At 38.7% G+C, this 16,631-nt stretch overlaps 1 protein-coding gene across 6 annotated transcripts in view; it reads left to right on the forward strand.

The window, feature by feature from the left end:
* ZNRF2 (zinc and ring finger 2) overlaps positions 1-16,631 on the forward strand; it is a 140,667-nt gene that overhangs the window by 45,831 nt on the left and 78,205 nt on the right. For all 6 annotated transcript variants that reach the window (XR_013442808.1, XR_013442806.1, XR_013442807.1 and 3 more), the window contains exon 2: positions 4,607-4,702. Coding sequence is in view for 1 of the 6 variants with exons in the window: in XM_036074475.2 (XP_035930368.2) it covers positions 4,607-4,702 (96 nt within the window). In the remaining 5 variants the exon portion in view is untranslated. The remainder of the gene's footprint in view (positions 1-4,606; positions 4,703-16,631) is intronic.

The following is a 16,631-nucleotide window of genomic DNA, read 5'->3' on the forward strand; positions in this document are numbered from 1 at the left end:
CTGTTTCATTTTTTTATTTCTCCTTTAAAGGCCATACTTCTCTGTATGCTTAGGGTTTTTTTTTCTGTATGTTATGTTTCGGTATGCTTAGGGTGTGTTTTGTTTGTTTTTTTTGCTGAAAACTGGTTATTCGAATCTAATAATGTGGCAATTTTGGAAATCAGATTTTCCCCCTTCCCCAGTGTCTGCTATTTTTTATTATTGTTTTTTTGGGGGGTATTATAGGCTGTCTCTGATGAGGATCATCAGCCTGAAGTAAAAACGTATGGTCTTCTCTGAGACTTACTGGGTATACACAGTCTTTCTAATTTCCCCCGTATGTATAGTTGTTTTTTAATCTCCTAGTCTTTTAATGTTGGGCTCCCAAAAGGGGGAAAAGTGAGAAATAAAGGGGGGGGAGGGCATAGGCCCTTTAAATCCCCTTGAGGTTTCTTCAGCTAGAGTGGGAGGGCTTACAATGGAGAAGATCTGACAGCAATGACTACCCTTCTTTGTGTCTGTACCTCTTGGATCGGAAGCAGCAATCAGAGTGCAAGGTCCCAGCATTTGGAGGACAGAGTCCTCTAGCCCAGCCTGGTTCCTGCAAGCTATGTTTAAGCTGCTCAAAGAAGAAGTAACTGCTGCCTGCCATGTGGCTGGGGGTGGAGTGTGGTGGGAAGGGTGGCTGAACTGCTGCCTGCCATGTGGCTGGGGGTGGAATGTGGTGGGAAGGGTGGCTGTCACTGTGCTCAGAGCTGAAGTTAACCACAGTGTACTGTCCAGGTCTTCCCCCTGGAAGTTGCAAGCCTTCAGTAGCCTCCAGAGTTCCAAAAGAGTTCCCTCAGACGCCACCAGTGCCATTATTTCAGTGGGGAGGCCAGTTCTGCCAGTGCTTCCTGCTCTACTGTCTCCTCAGAATCCTCTATCTGTGCATGGGTTTTTTGTGCTTTGGGGACATACCTTCAGGGTGAGAAGCTAGAAATGGGATTGCTGGATCAGAAGATAAAGACATACATAATCGAGTTAGATATTGCCGAATTGCCCTCCGTGGAGCTTGTAAAATTTTGCATTCTTACTAGCAATGTATGAAAAGTACCTGTTTCCTCACAGCTTCACCGACAGTATGTTGTCAAGCTTTTGAGTTTTTGCCAATCTGGGGTAAGTAGTGATATCTTAATGTAGAAATAAAGTAAAGCCTAAGGAGAGAAAACAGTATGTACAAAGAACTGACCTGGCTTTCTAGTTAAATAAAGTGAATTAAATACGTGTTTCTCTTCCCTCCTAAAACCCACTAAAATGGGAATAAAAAAAAAGAACTTAAGAGGAAGGTGCTTCTTCAGTTCTGACACTGTGCAGTTTTTCGTTTGTTTAAAGGTCAGTTGAATATCCTTTTGGTGAAATACTGGTTTAAAACTTTTGCCCATTTTTCTAACTGGTATTTGATTTTCCACAGTTTTTTAAGAATTCTTTTTTTTTTTTTTAACTTTTTACTGATAAATTTTTAGAGCACTTTTAGTTTACAACAAAATTTAAAAGGAAAGTATAGGAGTTCACATATAACCCTTATCCCTACACATATGCAACCTCCCCAACTATCAACATCCTGCATCAGAGTGATACATTTGCTACAATTAATGAGCCTAGATTGACCCATCATTAATACCCAAGGTCCATAGTTTATGTTAGGGTTCATCTTGCTGTAGTACATTCTATTGGTTTGGAAAAATGTGTAATGGTATATATCTACAATACATAATAGTTTCACTGCTATAAAAATACTCTATACTTCACCTATTTATCCTTCCCTTTCCTCCAACCCCTGACAACCACTGATCTTTTTCTTCATAGTTTTTTTTTTTTCCAGAATGTCATATAGTTGGAATCGTATAGTGTGTAGCCTTTTTAGATTGGCTTTACGTATTAAGGATATTGTCCTTTTGTAATACATGTTGTAAATATTTTTGTCTTTTGGATTTGCTTCTGCTGTGTTGTGTTTTAACCATGCAAAATTTTTTCTTTTATTGCATTATGTTTATGAGCGAGGCCCTGAAAAGCTGATTGGAAGCTTTTTGTTTAAGGCTGGGGCTTATCCACAGACAAGGGTCTTGATGTTTTATTCTGTGGGACCTTTTGATTTAAGAGAAGAATCTACCAGTTTCTTGGTAAAGAGAGTAAAGGAAATTGGCAGACAGGGCCTTTTCTGTACATAGTTTGTTTTTGTTTTTGTTTTTTTTAAGATTTATTTGACAGAGACAGCAAGAGAGACAGTAAGAGAGGGAACACAAGCAGGGGGAGTGGGAGAGGGACAAGCAGGCTTCCCGCCGAGCAGGGAGCGCAATGTGGGAGTCAATCCCAGGACCCCGGGACCGTGACCCGAGCCAAAGGCAGATGCTTAACGACTGAGCCAACCAGGCGCCCCTGTACATAGATCTTTTATTCCTGTGTTTTCTTCCCTTCCCATTGCTGTGCCTGGGATCCTCAAGTCACTCTATTTTGGGTCTTTTATTTTATAGTTAGCCTTCATTCTCCTGCTATAGTTGGGGAACTGTAGTTTCTTGTAGTTGCTATATGTCATGGATTGAGGATCTAGGGATTTTTTTTTTTTTTTTCCAGTCTGAATCAATCTAGATTTTAACCTCATGCCTCACCATTGTCTTGGGAAGTCATTTGGAGGTATAGATTTTGGAGTCCTTTGAGAATTAGGTAGTGAGAATTGATTGACTTCCGCAGGCACTTGGGATGTCTGTTTTCTCATCGGCTGTCTCCTTTCAAGTTCTTCTTTATCTTATTTTTATTTTATTCTCATTTCAGTGGATTTTAGATGGGAGGAGAAAGAAACACATTAATTTATTGTATTTAACTAGAAATCCAGGTGGTTCTTTGTACAAAGTTTTCTCTCGTTTGGCTCTGCTTTGTGAGCAGTGGATAGCTCTCAGTAGTTCACAGTATTGTACTTGGATAATTTAGAGTTTATGTGCCTGTACTCAGATGATTCTGATCAATAGTTAGAAAATTGGTTGCCTCTTTCCCTCTTTTATGTCCTTTTTAACTTCAAGGGAAGAATTTTTTTTTACAATTCCAAGCAAAAGATTGTTGGTTGGTCCTTGAAATATGAATGCTACTTGAGAGTCTCAGTCTTCTCCCCATTTGACTTAAATTTCCTTATATTGGTATTTGGGGATTATAGCTAGTTTATAGTTTCATTTTAAATGAAGTTCCTCTTTCTTTGTTTTCATTTTGAGGTGGTTTTCAAGAAGGGGAAGTAAACATACCTTTTTTCCTTTCTTTTAAAATGCATTTACTACAATGTCAAAACAGTGTTCAAAATCATACCTGGATTAAGTACCCATGCCAGAACCTTTTCCTGATTTGTATAAAGTTCTGCATGAAGTGTGATTCTAGTCTGACACATTTGGTCACAGTGAGTTTCAAGTCCCAGTGAATGGAGGAGAGCGCCTTTAAGAACACATGTGTGCTGGAAGTATAGAGCTGTCAGACTCAGAGGCAGCGTTAGGGACTGGTTTCTTTCACTAACCTTCTTACTAGCTTTTGTCTCTCACGGCACTTCCGCTCCTCTCTGCACATCTGCTCCTCGATCTCCATGCAAACCATTTTCCTCTGCTGGCCATTAGTTTCCAAGTTCAGCTTGCAGAGCCGCTGGTCTCTCTCTAACCTACAGGTGCCCTTTCTGCCTCAGCTCTTTACAGCTGACAAGTGTACTCTCTTGCCGTTTTTTGTCATATTTCCAAGAAAAACAGATTGGCCCAGACCATCTTTTTGTGCCACTTCTGGTTTGTTGTTCCTAGCCAAACTATAAATTGGCCATCTTGAATCAGGTGTCCAGTGCTGCTCCATCTGCTTCGGGATATCAGAGAGGGAGAAGTAGGGCAGCAGGGCAACCGCAAGGAACCATAGATAGGACAGGTCCCCTGGTAAGTGAGGGAGTAGGATAGAGCTGAATATATAGCCTATTCTCTCCTTCACTATACCACTTCATTTTTAATAGACTACATGAGGCAAATAGTACAGATTGAATATTGTAGGAAACTAAATTTAAGTGTCAGAGTTGACTGGGAAATCTGCCCTATTTGATGCCATTTTTGGTTTGCATTGTGACTTTCGTAGTATAGTGTGAGAGAAAGATCACTACTGGAAGACAGGAGTCTTAGCTTTTAGACCTGATTTTGCCAATTTCAGAATAATTTTTAAAAGATCAATGGAGTAGAATAGTTTCTAAGGTACTGTCTAGCTGTAAAACCTTGTGACTCAAATTGTGCCCTACTAAGCTGGGAAGGGTAATTTCCACAAATTCAGAAGTTCAGGTTAATGTAAAAAATTAGAAGAATGATGGGACCCATACGTTAGAAAAAGATATGGGAGTTTTGTAGTGAGCCTAATTCTTCTCATTTGTACTTGTTTCATTTGAAATGGGCTGGTCTTTGTAAATTGATTGAAGTCAGTTATTATAGTTAAAAAACTCTTTTCGCAACCTAACTTGCAATTAAGTAGTGTATTACTGTAAGTATAATGTTGAAATTTGAAATGCTTTTTGTCTTTGATGCTTTTTTAAAAAATGGAATTGGGTATTCAGAATAATTGAGTAAAATGGGTTTCTTTTACTTTTTAGGATTTAAGTGCCCCGTATGCTCAAAATTTGTACCTTCAGATGAAATGGATTTGCATCTTGTGATGTGTTTAACAAAGCCAAGAATAACCTATAATGGTAAGTCCAGTGCTTTAAAATGCTGTTTTAAATTAGAATTACCTTAGATTTTATGAATTTTATGTTTCAGGTAAAATTCAAAAGGCAAGGAACCCTGGAGCTAACTGGTGTTTTAGTTAGGTCTGGTGCTTTGGCTTTACCATTCTTTCCTGACCACAATCTCCAGACATTTAAAAACTTAGGGCAGATTTTTCAGTGTAGCCTTGGTACATTTTGAAATAGATTGAAAAAAAATCATACAGTTCATTCCTGGCTTTTTTCAAAATTTCATAAATAGACAAATTTCAAAAGTCTACAAGGAATTTCAGGGATTTTTCAAATGTAATATTTGGTTTGAAATAGGAAGTAGGAATAGGAGCAGGAAGAGACCAGTAAACAGTGAAGCCAATTGAAAGGTTGACTTCATTCAACAAATGTCTTTTTTTTCTTTAAAGATTTTATTTATTTGAGAGTGCATGATTTAGGGAAGGGGCAGAGGGCAGTGAGAGGGACAGGCAGACTCCATGCTGAGCGTGGAGCCCCATGCCGGGAGATCATGACTCCCGCAAAACCAAGAGTTGGTCACTTAACCCACAGAACCACCCAGGCACCCCTCAATAAATGTCTTTTGAGAACCTGTGGAGTATGAGGTGTAGTGTTAGGAACTTGGGATACAGCAGTGAATAAAACAGATGGATCCTACAGCCGAGCATCAGCCAGAGATTAATCAATGTAGTAGCACTCAGTTAAGAATTTGAGATTTCTCCCCGGATTACAAAAATGCTGGGGTGGGGAGTAGCTTTAATATTGACATAAACATTTTACCCTGACTAGCTTTTTTGCAAACTGATTTAGGAATCTCTCTCTAATAGAGTAGTGCTTTAGCCACACTGTCATAGTAGTGACAGTAGAACTTTTTTTTCCCATTTATTTCCCAATGAATAAGTAAAAGGAGATTGTAGCAATTCCTTTGAATAGCAAATGTACCTGTTGATTAAATCCAAACCTTTTTGCATTGTGAAATTGAATTGGGTACTTTGCATAATATAATTGAAATTCAATTACTTAAAAAATAAAAAAACATTCTCAGGCTCAAAATTTGAGGTAAAAGTGATGGGGCTTGTTTCTCATTTGTATTCCATTATCTTACTACTCTCCATAATTATTATGTTTATTGCAAGTGTCTTAAAAACCCTTAAATGTTAAGAGTCTAGCCTTGAATTTTGAAAGCACAAATGTTAATTCCTTGACTCTATATTTGCACATAACCTTAGTATTCTGTACATTTACTTTTTGTGTGATATATGTATGCTGCAGTCTTTATGAATGTTGATATTTAGCAGTTTTTAATTTCCTGATTTAACTGGGCTCAAGTCAAAGTTTTTTTACTAGCTCACATATTTGGTGTCTTGAAGATATCTTCAGGAACCAATATGTAACCTTCTGCTTGGGGATAGTGTTCTTAAAAAGGAACCCACAGGCCCAAAATGGTGTCACTTAGGTCAAGGCACCAAGTCAGTAAACCAAGACTTAATACCTAACCTAACTGCAGTTTTAGCCCCCCTCCCCCACCCCAAAATGTAACCTTTAACCAGTCAACATGAGAATTTCCTGGTCAGCACTAGGAAATCTGATAGATCCCTTCAGCTCCCCTTAGAAGGGTGACCTTGCCTAAAACAATGGATTCTTCGCTAATAATTTTCTTTTTTCCACCCCCTCTCTACCTTTAAAAACCTTTCCTTTCTTGTAGCCCTTTGGAGCTCCCATCTACTTGCTAGATAGGATGCTGCCTAATTCATGAATTGATTAATAAAGGCAGTTAGATCTTTAAAATTTACTCCGTTGAATTTTTGTTATTGAACACTGTAAACCAAGAATTTAGGTCTTAAATATTTAATAGTCTTCCAATTCAGTAGTAAACTTAATGAGAAAAGCAAATAAAGTTGCAAATATTTTTAAGAATGGCTACCTACTTTATGGTAGGTAGATCTGAAACTTTTTAATTTGTTAAATGTATATTAACTATAAACATTCGAAACAAGCAGCCAAAACAGCTTCTTCATAAAAATTGTATGTGGCTCTTGAAATTTTAAAAATGGGACAGTGGCGGGGCGCCTGGGTGGCTCAGTCGTTAAGCGTCTGCCTTTGGCCCAGGTCATGATCCCAGGGTCCTGGGATCGAGCCCTGCATCGGGCTCCCTGCTCCGCGGGAGGCCTGCTTCTCCGTCTCCCACTCCCCCTGCTTGTGTTCCTTCTCTCGCTGTGTATCTCTCTGTCAAATAAATAAATAAAATCTTTAAAAAAAATAAATTAAAAATGCCGCAGTGGCCAGCTGTGGTAAAAGAAGGGGTTGTTTCGATGGGCTGATTTAGGTTAGAGAGTGGTGGCTGATGGGCAGTATGCCTCCCCATTACAGTCTGGGAATTCTTATACCAGGCTGTTTTGAGGGCAGAACCCTGTAGGGAGGGAAAAAATAATCGTTCTATCCTTCTGAGTTCTTGGCTGAGACCTCTAATAAAAGACAGATTAATAAGAGAAAAACCAACAAAAGTTCAACATGCTTAAGTCTTGTATACATGGGTGATACCCTGGGAGAAGGGAGCAAATCTCTGAGATGGTTTAGAATGTGGGTTTAAATACCTTCTTCAGCTAAAGACAAAGAAAGTGAGGGTGGTGTTGGGAGCGGCTAGTTATGGGAGGTTACCAGGAAAATCATGGTAAACAAGGGGTTTGTTATGCATATTTAAGTCCAGGTGCCTTCTCCACTGATAAGATTCTCTTGTAATATTCTCTTATGATTTAGAGTCATCCTTTTCTTCCTGGTGCTGAAAGGGAGACACTCTTACAAACGAGATTTCCTTCATAAATGTAAATTACCCTTACAAAAGGATAACGTTTACTGTGTTTTCAGAGCTTCTCCTGGCTCTGTTGTTTTTCATTCTCTTAAAATAATCCTTATACCAAAGAGGCTTATTTTGTGGTAGCATATTCTGTTACCCTTCAGTCTCCCAAATCTCATCAATCAGTACTATAAAGTTTAGAGCAAGTTGAGTCAGAGAATCTCTGAAACGGAATCGTTTCAGTCACCTGGACTTCTTATAACTTCATATTTGAATTCCTAAAAATTGATTCTATAGAGAGAGAGACGCATCAGAGAGATGAGGCCTCTAAATTGTGTTGATAGTCAGATGAGAATTTTATTAAGCATGGTGCTCATTTTACCTTTTACAGCCTTTCCTAAACTAGCTAGAACTGAAATTTTGAAGTTTATTTGTTAAATGTATATTAATTTAACTGGGTAAATATTCACAGCAAGGAGATTAGTTGGGCTTGTTTTTCAGGCTGGATATATTTATAGTCAAACTCTATTTTATTTTATTTTATTATGTTATGTTAATCACCTTACATTACATCATTAGTTTTTGATGTGGTGTTCCATGATTCATTGTTTGCGTATAGTCAAACTCTAGAATAGGATGAATTTCAGAAATTTAAATATAAACTGGTGATTCAGAGTTTCAGATTTATACTCACAGAGATGTTACTCTAAATGTTGCTTTGGTTTCCAGACTAGCTCACAGTGATTTTTTTTTTTTTCTTTAACCTGTAATACTATATGCAAATACTCAAGTCTTGGTAACTGAAGAAGAAAATTGGCTAGGTGGAAGCTCTCAGGGTTGAGGCAGCTGGCTCGGCAGAGGTTCAGGTAGGAGGCCCAAGGCAGTCTGGCAGGGAATGATTCAGAATGATGTGAGTGGTTATCTACTGCAGGTGGTGTTTTGGCAGGATAGGAAAAAATTCATAGTGCCACAGTGAGTGTTCATCTATATGATTGCCCTTAAGTCAGGGCCTGTCTGTTGCATGATCACTGAGTGTGCCGTGCGGGTTAAGAAAGAACACATGAGACATTTTACTATGCAACTTAGAGTAAGGTTATTTAAGTAGCACGGGGACAGGACCCGCGGGCAGAAAGAGCTGCACTCTGCAGTGTGAAGCTGGTGGGCAGATGCTTAGTGCTCAAGGGGGAGGGGGCTTGCAGGGAGTATTAGATCGTAAATGTTCTCTTCAAATTTCTGCTCATAAAACTACTTTCACAAGATTTCTCTGGTGCTTATCATTCAGCTTGATATTAACTATGTGTGACATATACAAGCAGTCATGAGACCCTTTAAGAATGTAGCAACCAGTCCATATTTGATCCTTATCGGAACTATGCAGGCTGTAGACCAGCCTTGTGGGCTAAAGGTGAACATTTTTCTGCTTCTTTCTGTCATCACTGCCTATTTCATATACTTTGCCCTTTTCTGTGTGCTTCATTGTTTAGTTTATGGACCTAATAATTGTTGTATAGTCTGTGAACTTAATATAAATTTTGTGGGCATAGAGTCTTTCTTCATTTCTTTTGTTCCTCATTTTCTAAAGTGTTTCAGATCCAAAACCAAAAGATGAAATAAATATTGTTAGCAAATTCTTACTCTTCATTTTATTGGTCTTTAAAGTTCACTAGATGATAGCTTGTTTTGTGTCCTATAAATTTCAGTTTTTATTTTAGTTCGCAGGAGTGCAATTGAGGGCGGTCAGGTTCGTATTTAAAGAAATCTTTGCTTCATTGGCAATTGGTACTGTGTGTGTGCATGTGTACCTGGAGGACATGTGACTTAAGAGTTGTTTATTATACTTATCAGTGAATCAAAGCAGAGCTTTTCAGAATCATTGGGAATAAACCTGACTCTGTGGACAGAGTAAGATGTGACTATTACTCTGTCAAAGTAAACAAATTTGAAGGAAGATTGAGTCACTTGGAAGGGAACTCATTTTGTAATGGAAGTGAGGAAAAAGGCTCCCACCTTCTGTGCAGTCTGCCGGAGAATGTAATGTACAGACTCACTCAAATGTTGAAGATACATTGCACCAGGCAGTTAGACTTGGATTCCCGTGTGTACAAGCAGCCTTCTAGTGGCCTGGCTTTCCATGTAAGAAAAAATGTACTTTTTCCTTCTGTAGATATTGTGGCTTTCCAGATGGTTGTGGTTCTCATTTTAAGTTATAAACTTGCTCTTTGCCTTATGTACTGCATTTTCTTGGTTTTAAGACCCCCTTCACATGTTTTAATCTTTCTGAATACAGGATGCTTTCTGAACATGGCATATCTCTTATAATTGAGGTTAAAAAAAATTTGCCAGCCATGAAGCAGGATTTTAAATAAGGAGGTAGTTATCATTGTCTGAGTTTGTGTAAACTTTGCCTTTTGTGGAGTTTCTGTTATATGTGATTTGACATCTCTGTTCATTTATTTGCCTTGATGGTTACTGTGGTTGAGTTTTAACTTAAATGTGGATTCCTAATAGTTTTAAATGACTTTGTAAAGATTACATTATTATAGGACAGCATTGAAGTAAAGTCATTATTTTGTCCCATAAATTGTCAGGCAATGCAGTGAAATTGAAGGCAGTAGAAAGTATCAGATCCCTTATACTGTATACTGTATTACAGAAATTTCAAATCCTAGAAGAGGCTGGCAAAACAAAAGCACAACTGTTCTAAAACTCAAATGGGATTCCTATAGAAAAATACAGTCACCATCTATTAAAGGTGAATCTGAGATGAAAAATTAAAAATATACAAGGAGTGAGAGCAGATGTGATTAGAATTACCACCCCCAAGAACTTTGGAACTATAGATTTATTTTCAAATCATTACAGTGGTAAGAGGATGAAGAGGAAATAAGTAAAAAAAAAAAAAAAAGAAGACATGGTGAATTAGAAATTGAACCCTTTAGACTTCTGCCATTGAAATTAAAATCGCAACAAATAGATTAAACAGCAAATTAGATAGAACGTAAGGAGAATTAGTGAGGTATAAGATGGGTCTGAGGAAATTAAGCAGAGTGCAACAACGGTGGAGAATATGAGAGAGGTACATGGTATGGAGCTTGGGACAAGAGCATCTACCATATATAAAATAATCTCAGAAAAAGAGATGGAGTTGACTTCTGGTTTCTAGCTCCACATGTAAGAAATTTGGAAGTAGCCACTCTGTCCTAACAACAAGTAAAAAGCTGAACAGACTGAGAAACCAATAACTTTTCTTGAATTCATAAGAGATGGGAGGACACAGGGCAAACTGCCCCCTCTCCCTTGGTGACTACAGAGACCAGAGTCTCAGGTTTAGCAGAGATTCAGGAGTGGGAACCACTGCAGGAAACCAGTGCCAGGGTAGATAAACCTGAACTGTAATTGATGAGTTGCTGGAGGCTCAGTGCAGACAAGTCTGAGGGTTTAAAACTCCAGGGAAACCTAGTCACACTGGGGCCCCCACAGTTTTGTAAGATTGTCCTCTAGGAGTTTGACCAGGTTCCCATTATAAATATGGCTGCTTCTGGTAAGGGGAGGGGGAGAGGGACCATTTTGAAATATACCAGAGGACTCTGTTCTTAACAGGGCCTGCTTCAGAGAAACTAGTTAACCAGAGCCTGTCTGACCTGGGAGAAGGGAAATACTCAACTCCAGCCCACTCTAGCCATCCTGGTCCACCTAGTGAGGGAGGAAAAAACCTGAGAAATATTTATCAAGTTTACAGTCCAAAGGCATAGGCTCACTAAAAGACTGTGGGACAAAAGGTACAACATATGTATGATGGGGGATGGAATTGGCAGAGGCAATGTTTGAAGGGAAATGGCAGAGAACCTTCTAGAATTGCTGAAAGACAGGAATTCTCCGATTTTCAGGAGCATTATAATGCCAAGTGGTATAAATAAAAATAAAATCATACCGAAGGACACCATAAACCAAGTACCGAATGAAAAGAGAAAAATGTTAAAGTAACCTGAAAAATATTTTACCTTGTTCCACTTGTGTTAGCATTTCTAAAATGCTTTTTGTTTTGTGTAGTAATTTAAAATTTAGTTTGTGTTCACGTTATAAAGGCAATGGATCAGTCATGGTCATACAAGAAACTTAAACATTGTTACAGTCTTATCCATTATATGCCATTATGAAAATTGTATGCCTATAAGACACTAAATTCGGTTTTACTGCCCTACTTTTAATACGTAGCTGCTCAAAAGCAGCACCAGTTTGCATTTAAAATATTATAAAGAACAGCAGTACTTTGAACAAAGTACTAACTTTGAGTTCAGCTTGCTGAGTTCAGATCCTTATTTTACCACTTAATAGCTATGCCACCTTGGTCTTGTTTTTCTCCCCCCGAAACTTAGGACTAGAAGTAGTGCCTCTAATAGCTTTATTACAAGAATTAAGTGAGAAATCATGCATAGTCTTTGTAGTAGTGAGTGCTAAGTAAACAAGACTTGTTCTTACTAAGAGATACTACCTTTGACTTGGAGTAGGCGCCTAACATGCTAACAAATCTGCAATTCCTTTGATACTTTATTTTAAGAGCCCATAGTTATTTAATTTCAAATTAGATGTCTGAAGGTCTTGCACAGCAGTAATAGTTGTATAAGATATGGAGAAGCAGTGTGTGTGGGGGGGTAATTCGACTATCCGCTCTCATATGATAGGACAACTTAAAGCTGCAATTTAATTAAAAAAATACTTCCTGCTTTTGACGAGCAACTTGGTGGCCTACACGGCTAAAATCTGAAGTCTGATTTTGACAGGCAGATTGCTTAATCTTGTGGAAGCCTAGATCCTTTCATCCTCCCTATTAATAGAAGTACTGTGGAAAGTACAGTGACTACACGTGGATAACTGTTTCTCTGGAGATACATTCTTTCTTTATAGCATCCTTTCAAAGGAGATATGTAGAATAGAAATTGAACTAAAATACATAGTTCAGTGAGAAGGAAGTTCTGATAGATTTCTAAAGCATGAGGTAGGTTTCAGGTTCCATTTCTGATTTCATTAATAAAATTTCAGGATGAGGACATTTCTTTATTTACCAATTCCTGATTTGTCTCATTTTGTAGATCTTTCATATCATTTATCAGTCTTGGCTCTTTTGTGTTCTCCTTATCCTTGCATCACTTTCATAATGTTCATTTTTTTTTAAATCATTCTAACATTCAAAGTAAGGTTTCCTGATTTTTAAGAAATCCAAAGAAACACAACAGAGACCCTAAAAAGACCAAGTGAACCGACAATATTTGTCCTCAAAGGGAAAAAGGTTTTGTTCCCTGGTCACTGTTCTTGTTTTGGTTAAGATGTGTGGTATTGACAAAGTCTTATTTTCAAGGAATTCTAATACGAATACGAATACAGTGCATTTCCAAAGTTCTCTCATTTTTTTGTGTTTTCCCTCTATAAGAGCAAAGCTAGGGTTCAGCCCACGTCTGTCAACAGTTTTGCCCTTGCACAAAATATTTTATGTGTATAGAAAAGTGTATAGTAAAAGATGATCTGTTCTAGACCTTGAAAGGATTAATAAGGTTTGGAGAGAAACGGAGGGCCTGTTGAGGATTAACAACTAGGCCGGTTTGGAGCAAGGGAAAACAATAAGAGAATCGAAGATGAGGCCTTATAAAGAAGTTTTTAAAATGAATTGTTTCAAACTTGGATCTTTCATATGCAAAAATATTTGTAAAGAAAATAATTTCTTTAAAGACCAGTTTAGAGAATGGTGTGGTACTTGATGTGGAAGTGGTTAGATGAAGCACTTGGAGGAGAAAGAGAGCCATGTCAGAGGCATTACAAAGAGAGGATGAGTTGGGCTTAGTGAGTCTAGAAAGGGGAGCGGGAGGAGTATTGGTTCCAAAGCTCCCCAGAGTTTCCCAGCTGTGATATGAAAGTGCTCTGCTATGCATAGGGCAGGAAGAGACCAGGGAGAGGCCAGAGACCAAAGGAAGAGACAGACCAGTCCAAATTGGTAGGTGACAGCTTTTTTTTTTTTTTTAATATTTACTTAAGTAATCTCTCCACCCAAAGTGGGGCTCGAAATCATAACCACGAGATCAAAAGTCGCAAGCTCCTTCAACTGAGCCAGCCAGGCACTCTGGTTGGTGACAGTTTTTATAAGCAAGGGAATTTACATACGAGGCTTATCTTGGGCAGCAGCAATACTGGTAGATCCCTGCCTGCCAAATCTTAAGATTATATAGAGCCCTAACTAGGTTTAGTCGCATATATTGTCCAGATGTTCTCAATACCACATAACTGTCTCAAGGCTGTATCCTTGAGGCAGCTTCTGGGAGTGGGGAAAGGAAGCAGAATGCGAATTTTAAGGACAGAGGACGGGGTGAGGAGCCTCCAGATTGCCTGGGTCCAGCTAGTGAGTCAGCCTGAAGTTATAATAAGCTTCTCCAACAAGGAGTCTCAGGTGACTTGAGGGTTAGCAGTAGAGTGACTCAATTTGGGGTAAAGAGATAGTTAAGAGAGTACCTGGTTCCTCTAAACAAAATGCCAGGGCTGTTGAATCTTTGCAAAATGTGAAAATTATGAAATGTGATTCCCCCCCCGCCCCACAAGGGAGGAGTAAGGATTTTGCAGAGTCACTGAATATTTTGTTGAGTTCAAGAAAGATTTTAGGGAGGACTATTAAAGAAATGCTTGTGAATAGTTTTTCAGTGACCATTTATTACTTAAATAACTGTTTTTTTTTTTTTTAATGCTTTTTCTCCCCCTCTTTAAGTCACAGTAGCCCTGATAATTCAGAATACTTCCCTGGATTTGCCTCTGAGATGGCCTTGAGTAGCATCTCCCCAGCCACTGAGTGGTTTGGTTTCAGGGAAGGCAATATTAGCCCAGTGGCTCTGCATTTTGGGGGGATTGTAGTTAACTCTCAACACTTTAAAGATTTTTTTTTTTTTTAATTTTATTTATTTGACATGGAGACAGAGAGAGAGGGAACACAAGCAGGGGGAGTAGGAGAGGGAGAAGCAGGCTTCCAGCTGAGCAGGGAGCCCGATGCGGGGCTCGATCCCAGGACGCTGGGATCATGACCTGAGCTGAAGGCAGACGCTTAACCGCCTGAGCCACCCAGGTGCCCCAACTCTCAACACTTTAAGTGTATTAAGGTAATATAACAATAAAAGCCATAACGGATATATTCTAGATAGTCCTATTCCTTTGCCATCTAAATATTTATAAGATTTATGATTTGCTTGGTTTCTTCCATTTTCTGCTAGACTGATTTGGGATCTCCAGGCTTCTTGACCTCTCAGCACCTCCTAGATTATTGTTACTTGGGTGTCCTTTATACCTTAATCTCTTTAAACTGTACTCCTTAGCATTTACCTCAGTCTGAGATTTAGTATATATCTATAAAGAAAGAGTTTTATAAGAAAACATTCTTGTTATTTACTAGATAACTACTCATTTCAATTTTTAATCTGCTTGATTCAGGGGTTAGCTAGAAAAAAAAGGCTGCATTTCAAAAGATACATTTTTGGGGGGAGGGATATGTGTAATGAGAAGTCATTTTGATGTAGATATTCAATTTACTTTTTTAAAGAAATACATATGTATATATATTTCTAAAAAATTGAGTTTGAGGGGCGCCTGGGTGGCTCAGTTGGTTAAGCAACTGCCTTCGGCTCAGGTCGTGATCCTGGAGTCCCGGGATCGAGTCCCGCATCGGGCTCCCTGCTCGGCAGGGAGTCTGCTTCTCCCTCTGACCCTCCTCCCTCTCATGCTCTCTGTCTCTCATTCTCTATCAAATAAATAAATAAAATCTTAAAAAAAAAAAATTGAGTTTGATTACATTATTGAAATAGTCTGTATCCTTGCTTATGTCTGGTCTACATAGTCTGACAGATTTAGGAAGGAGTTTGTTACGGTATCCCCCTGACTATAATTTTACCAATTTTTTCTTTTTAAAAGTCTTTTATTTATTTATTTTTTTAAGATTTTTTATTATTTATTTGACAGAGAGAGGGAACACAAGCAGGGGGGAGTGGGAGAGGGAGAAGCAGCCTTCCCGCTCAGCAAGGAGACCGATGCAGGGCTCGATCCCAGGACCCTGGGACCATGACCTGAGCCGAAGGCAGACGCTTAACGACTGAGCCACCCAGGCGCCCCTAAAGTCTTTTAAATTTCTTTTGGTGATATTTGCCTTGCAGCACATTTTTTCCTGGCTTTATATATTTCATAGCTATGTTATTTGCCCAAATATTTATGATTTATTTTCCTTTTGGATTGAATGTTTTTATATTATACGCTTCTCTCTTCTGCTTTACCTAATAGTCTGTTTTATCTAATATTATTTTGACTAATGCAAAAACTGTGAGGGACCTGAGATTTTACCCTTCCTGCAAGCTGACAAGTTAGCCTGCCACAGTTTCATGAATTCTGGCAGAAACCAGAATCAAAGGACTTTTCATTGTTATTAATCATAACAGTATCAGCATTTTCTTTTTTTTTAATTATTTTTTTATTGTTATGTTAATCCCCATACATTACATGATTAGTTTTAGATGTAGTGTTCCATGATTCATTATTTGCGTATAACACCCAGTGCTCCATGCAGAACGTGCCCTCCTCAATACCCATCACCAGGCTAACCCATCCTCCCACCCCCCTCCCCTCTAGAACCCTCAGTTTGTTTTTCAGAGTCCATCGTCTCTCATGGTTCGTCTACCCCTCCGATTTCCCCCCCTTCATTCTTCCCCTCCTGCTATTTTCTTCTTCTTTTTTTTTTTTTCTTAACATATATTGCATTATTTGTTTCAGAGGTACAGATCTGAGATTCAACAGTCTTGCACAATTCACAGCACTTACCAGAGCACATACCCTCCCCAGTGTCTATCACCCAGTCACCCCATCCCTCCCACCCCATCCCCCACTCCAGCAACCCTCAGTTTGTTTCCTGAGATTAAGAATTCCTCATATCAGTGAGGGTCATATGATACATGTCTTTCTCTGTTTGACTTATTTCGCTCAGCATAATACCCTCCAGTTCCAACCACGTCGTTGCAAATGGCAAGATCTCATTCCTTTTGATGGCTGCATAATATTCCATTGTATATATATACCACATCTTCTTTATCCATTCAT

This window comes from Halichoerus grypus, chromosome 12 (genome assembly GCF_964656455.1).
Source record: "Halichoerus grypus chromosome 12, mHalGry1.hap1.1, whole genome shotgun sequence".
Classification (NCBI taxonomy): domain Eukaryota; kingdom Metazoa; phylum Chordata; class Mammalia; order Carnivora; family Phocidae; genus Halichoerus; species Halichoerus grypus.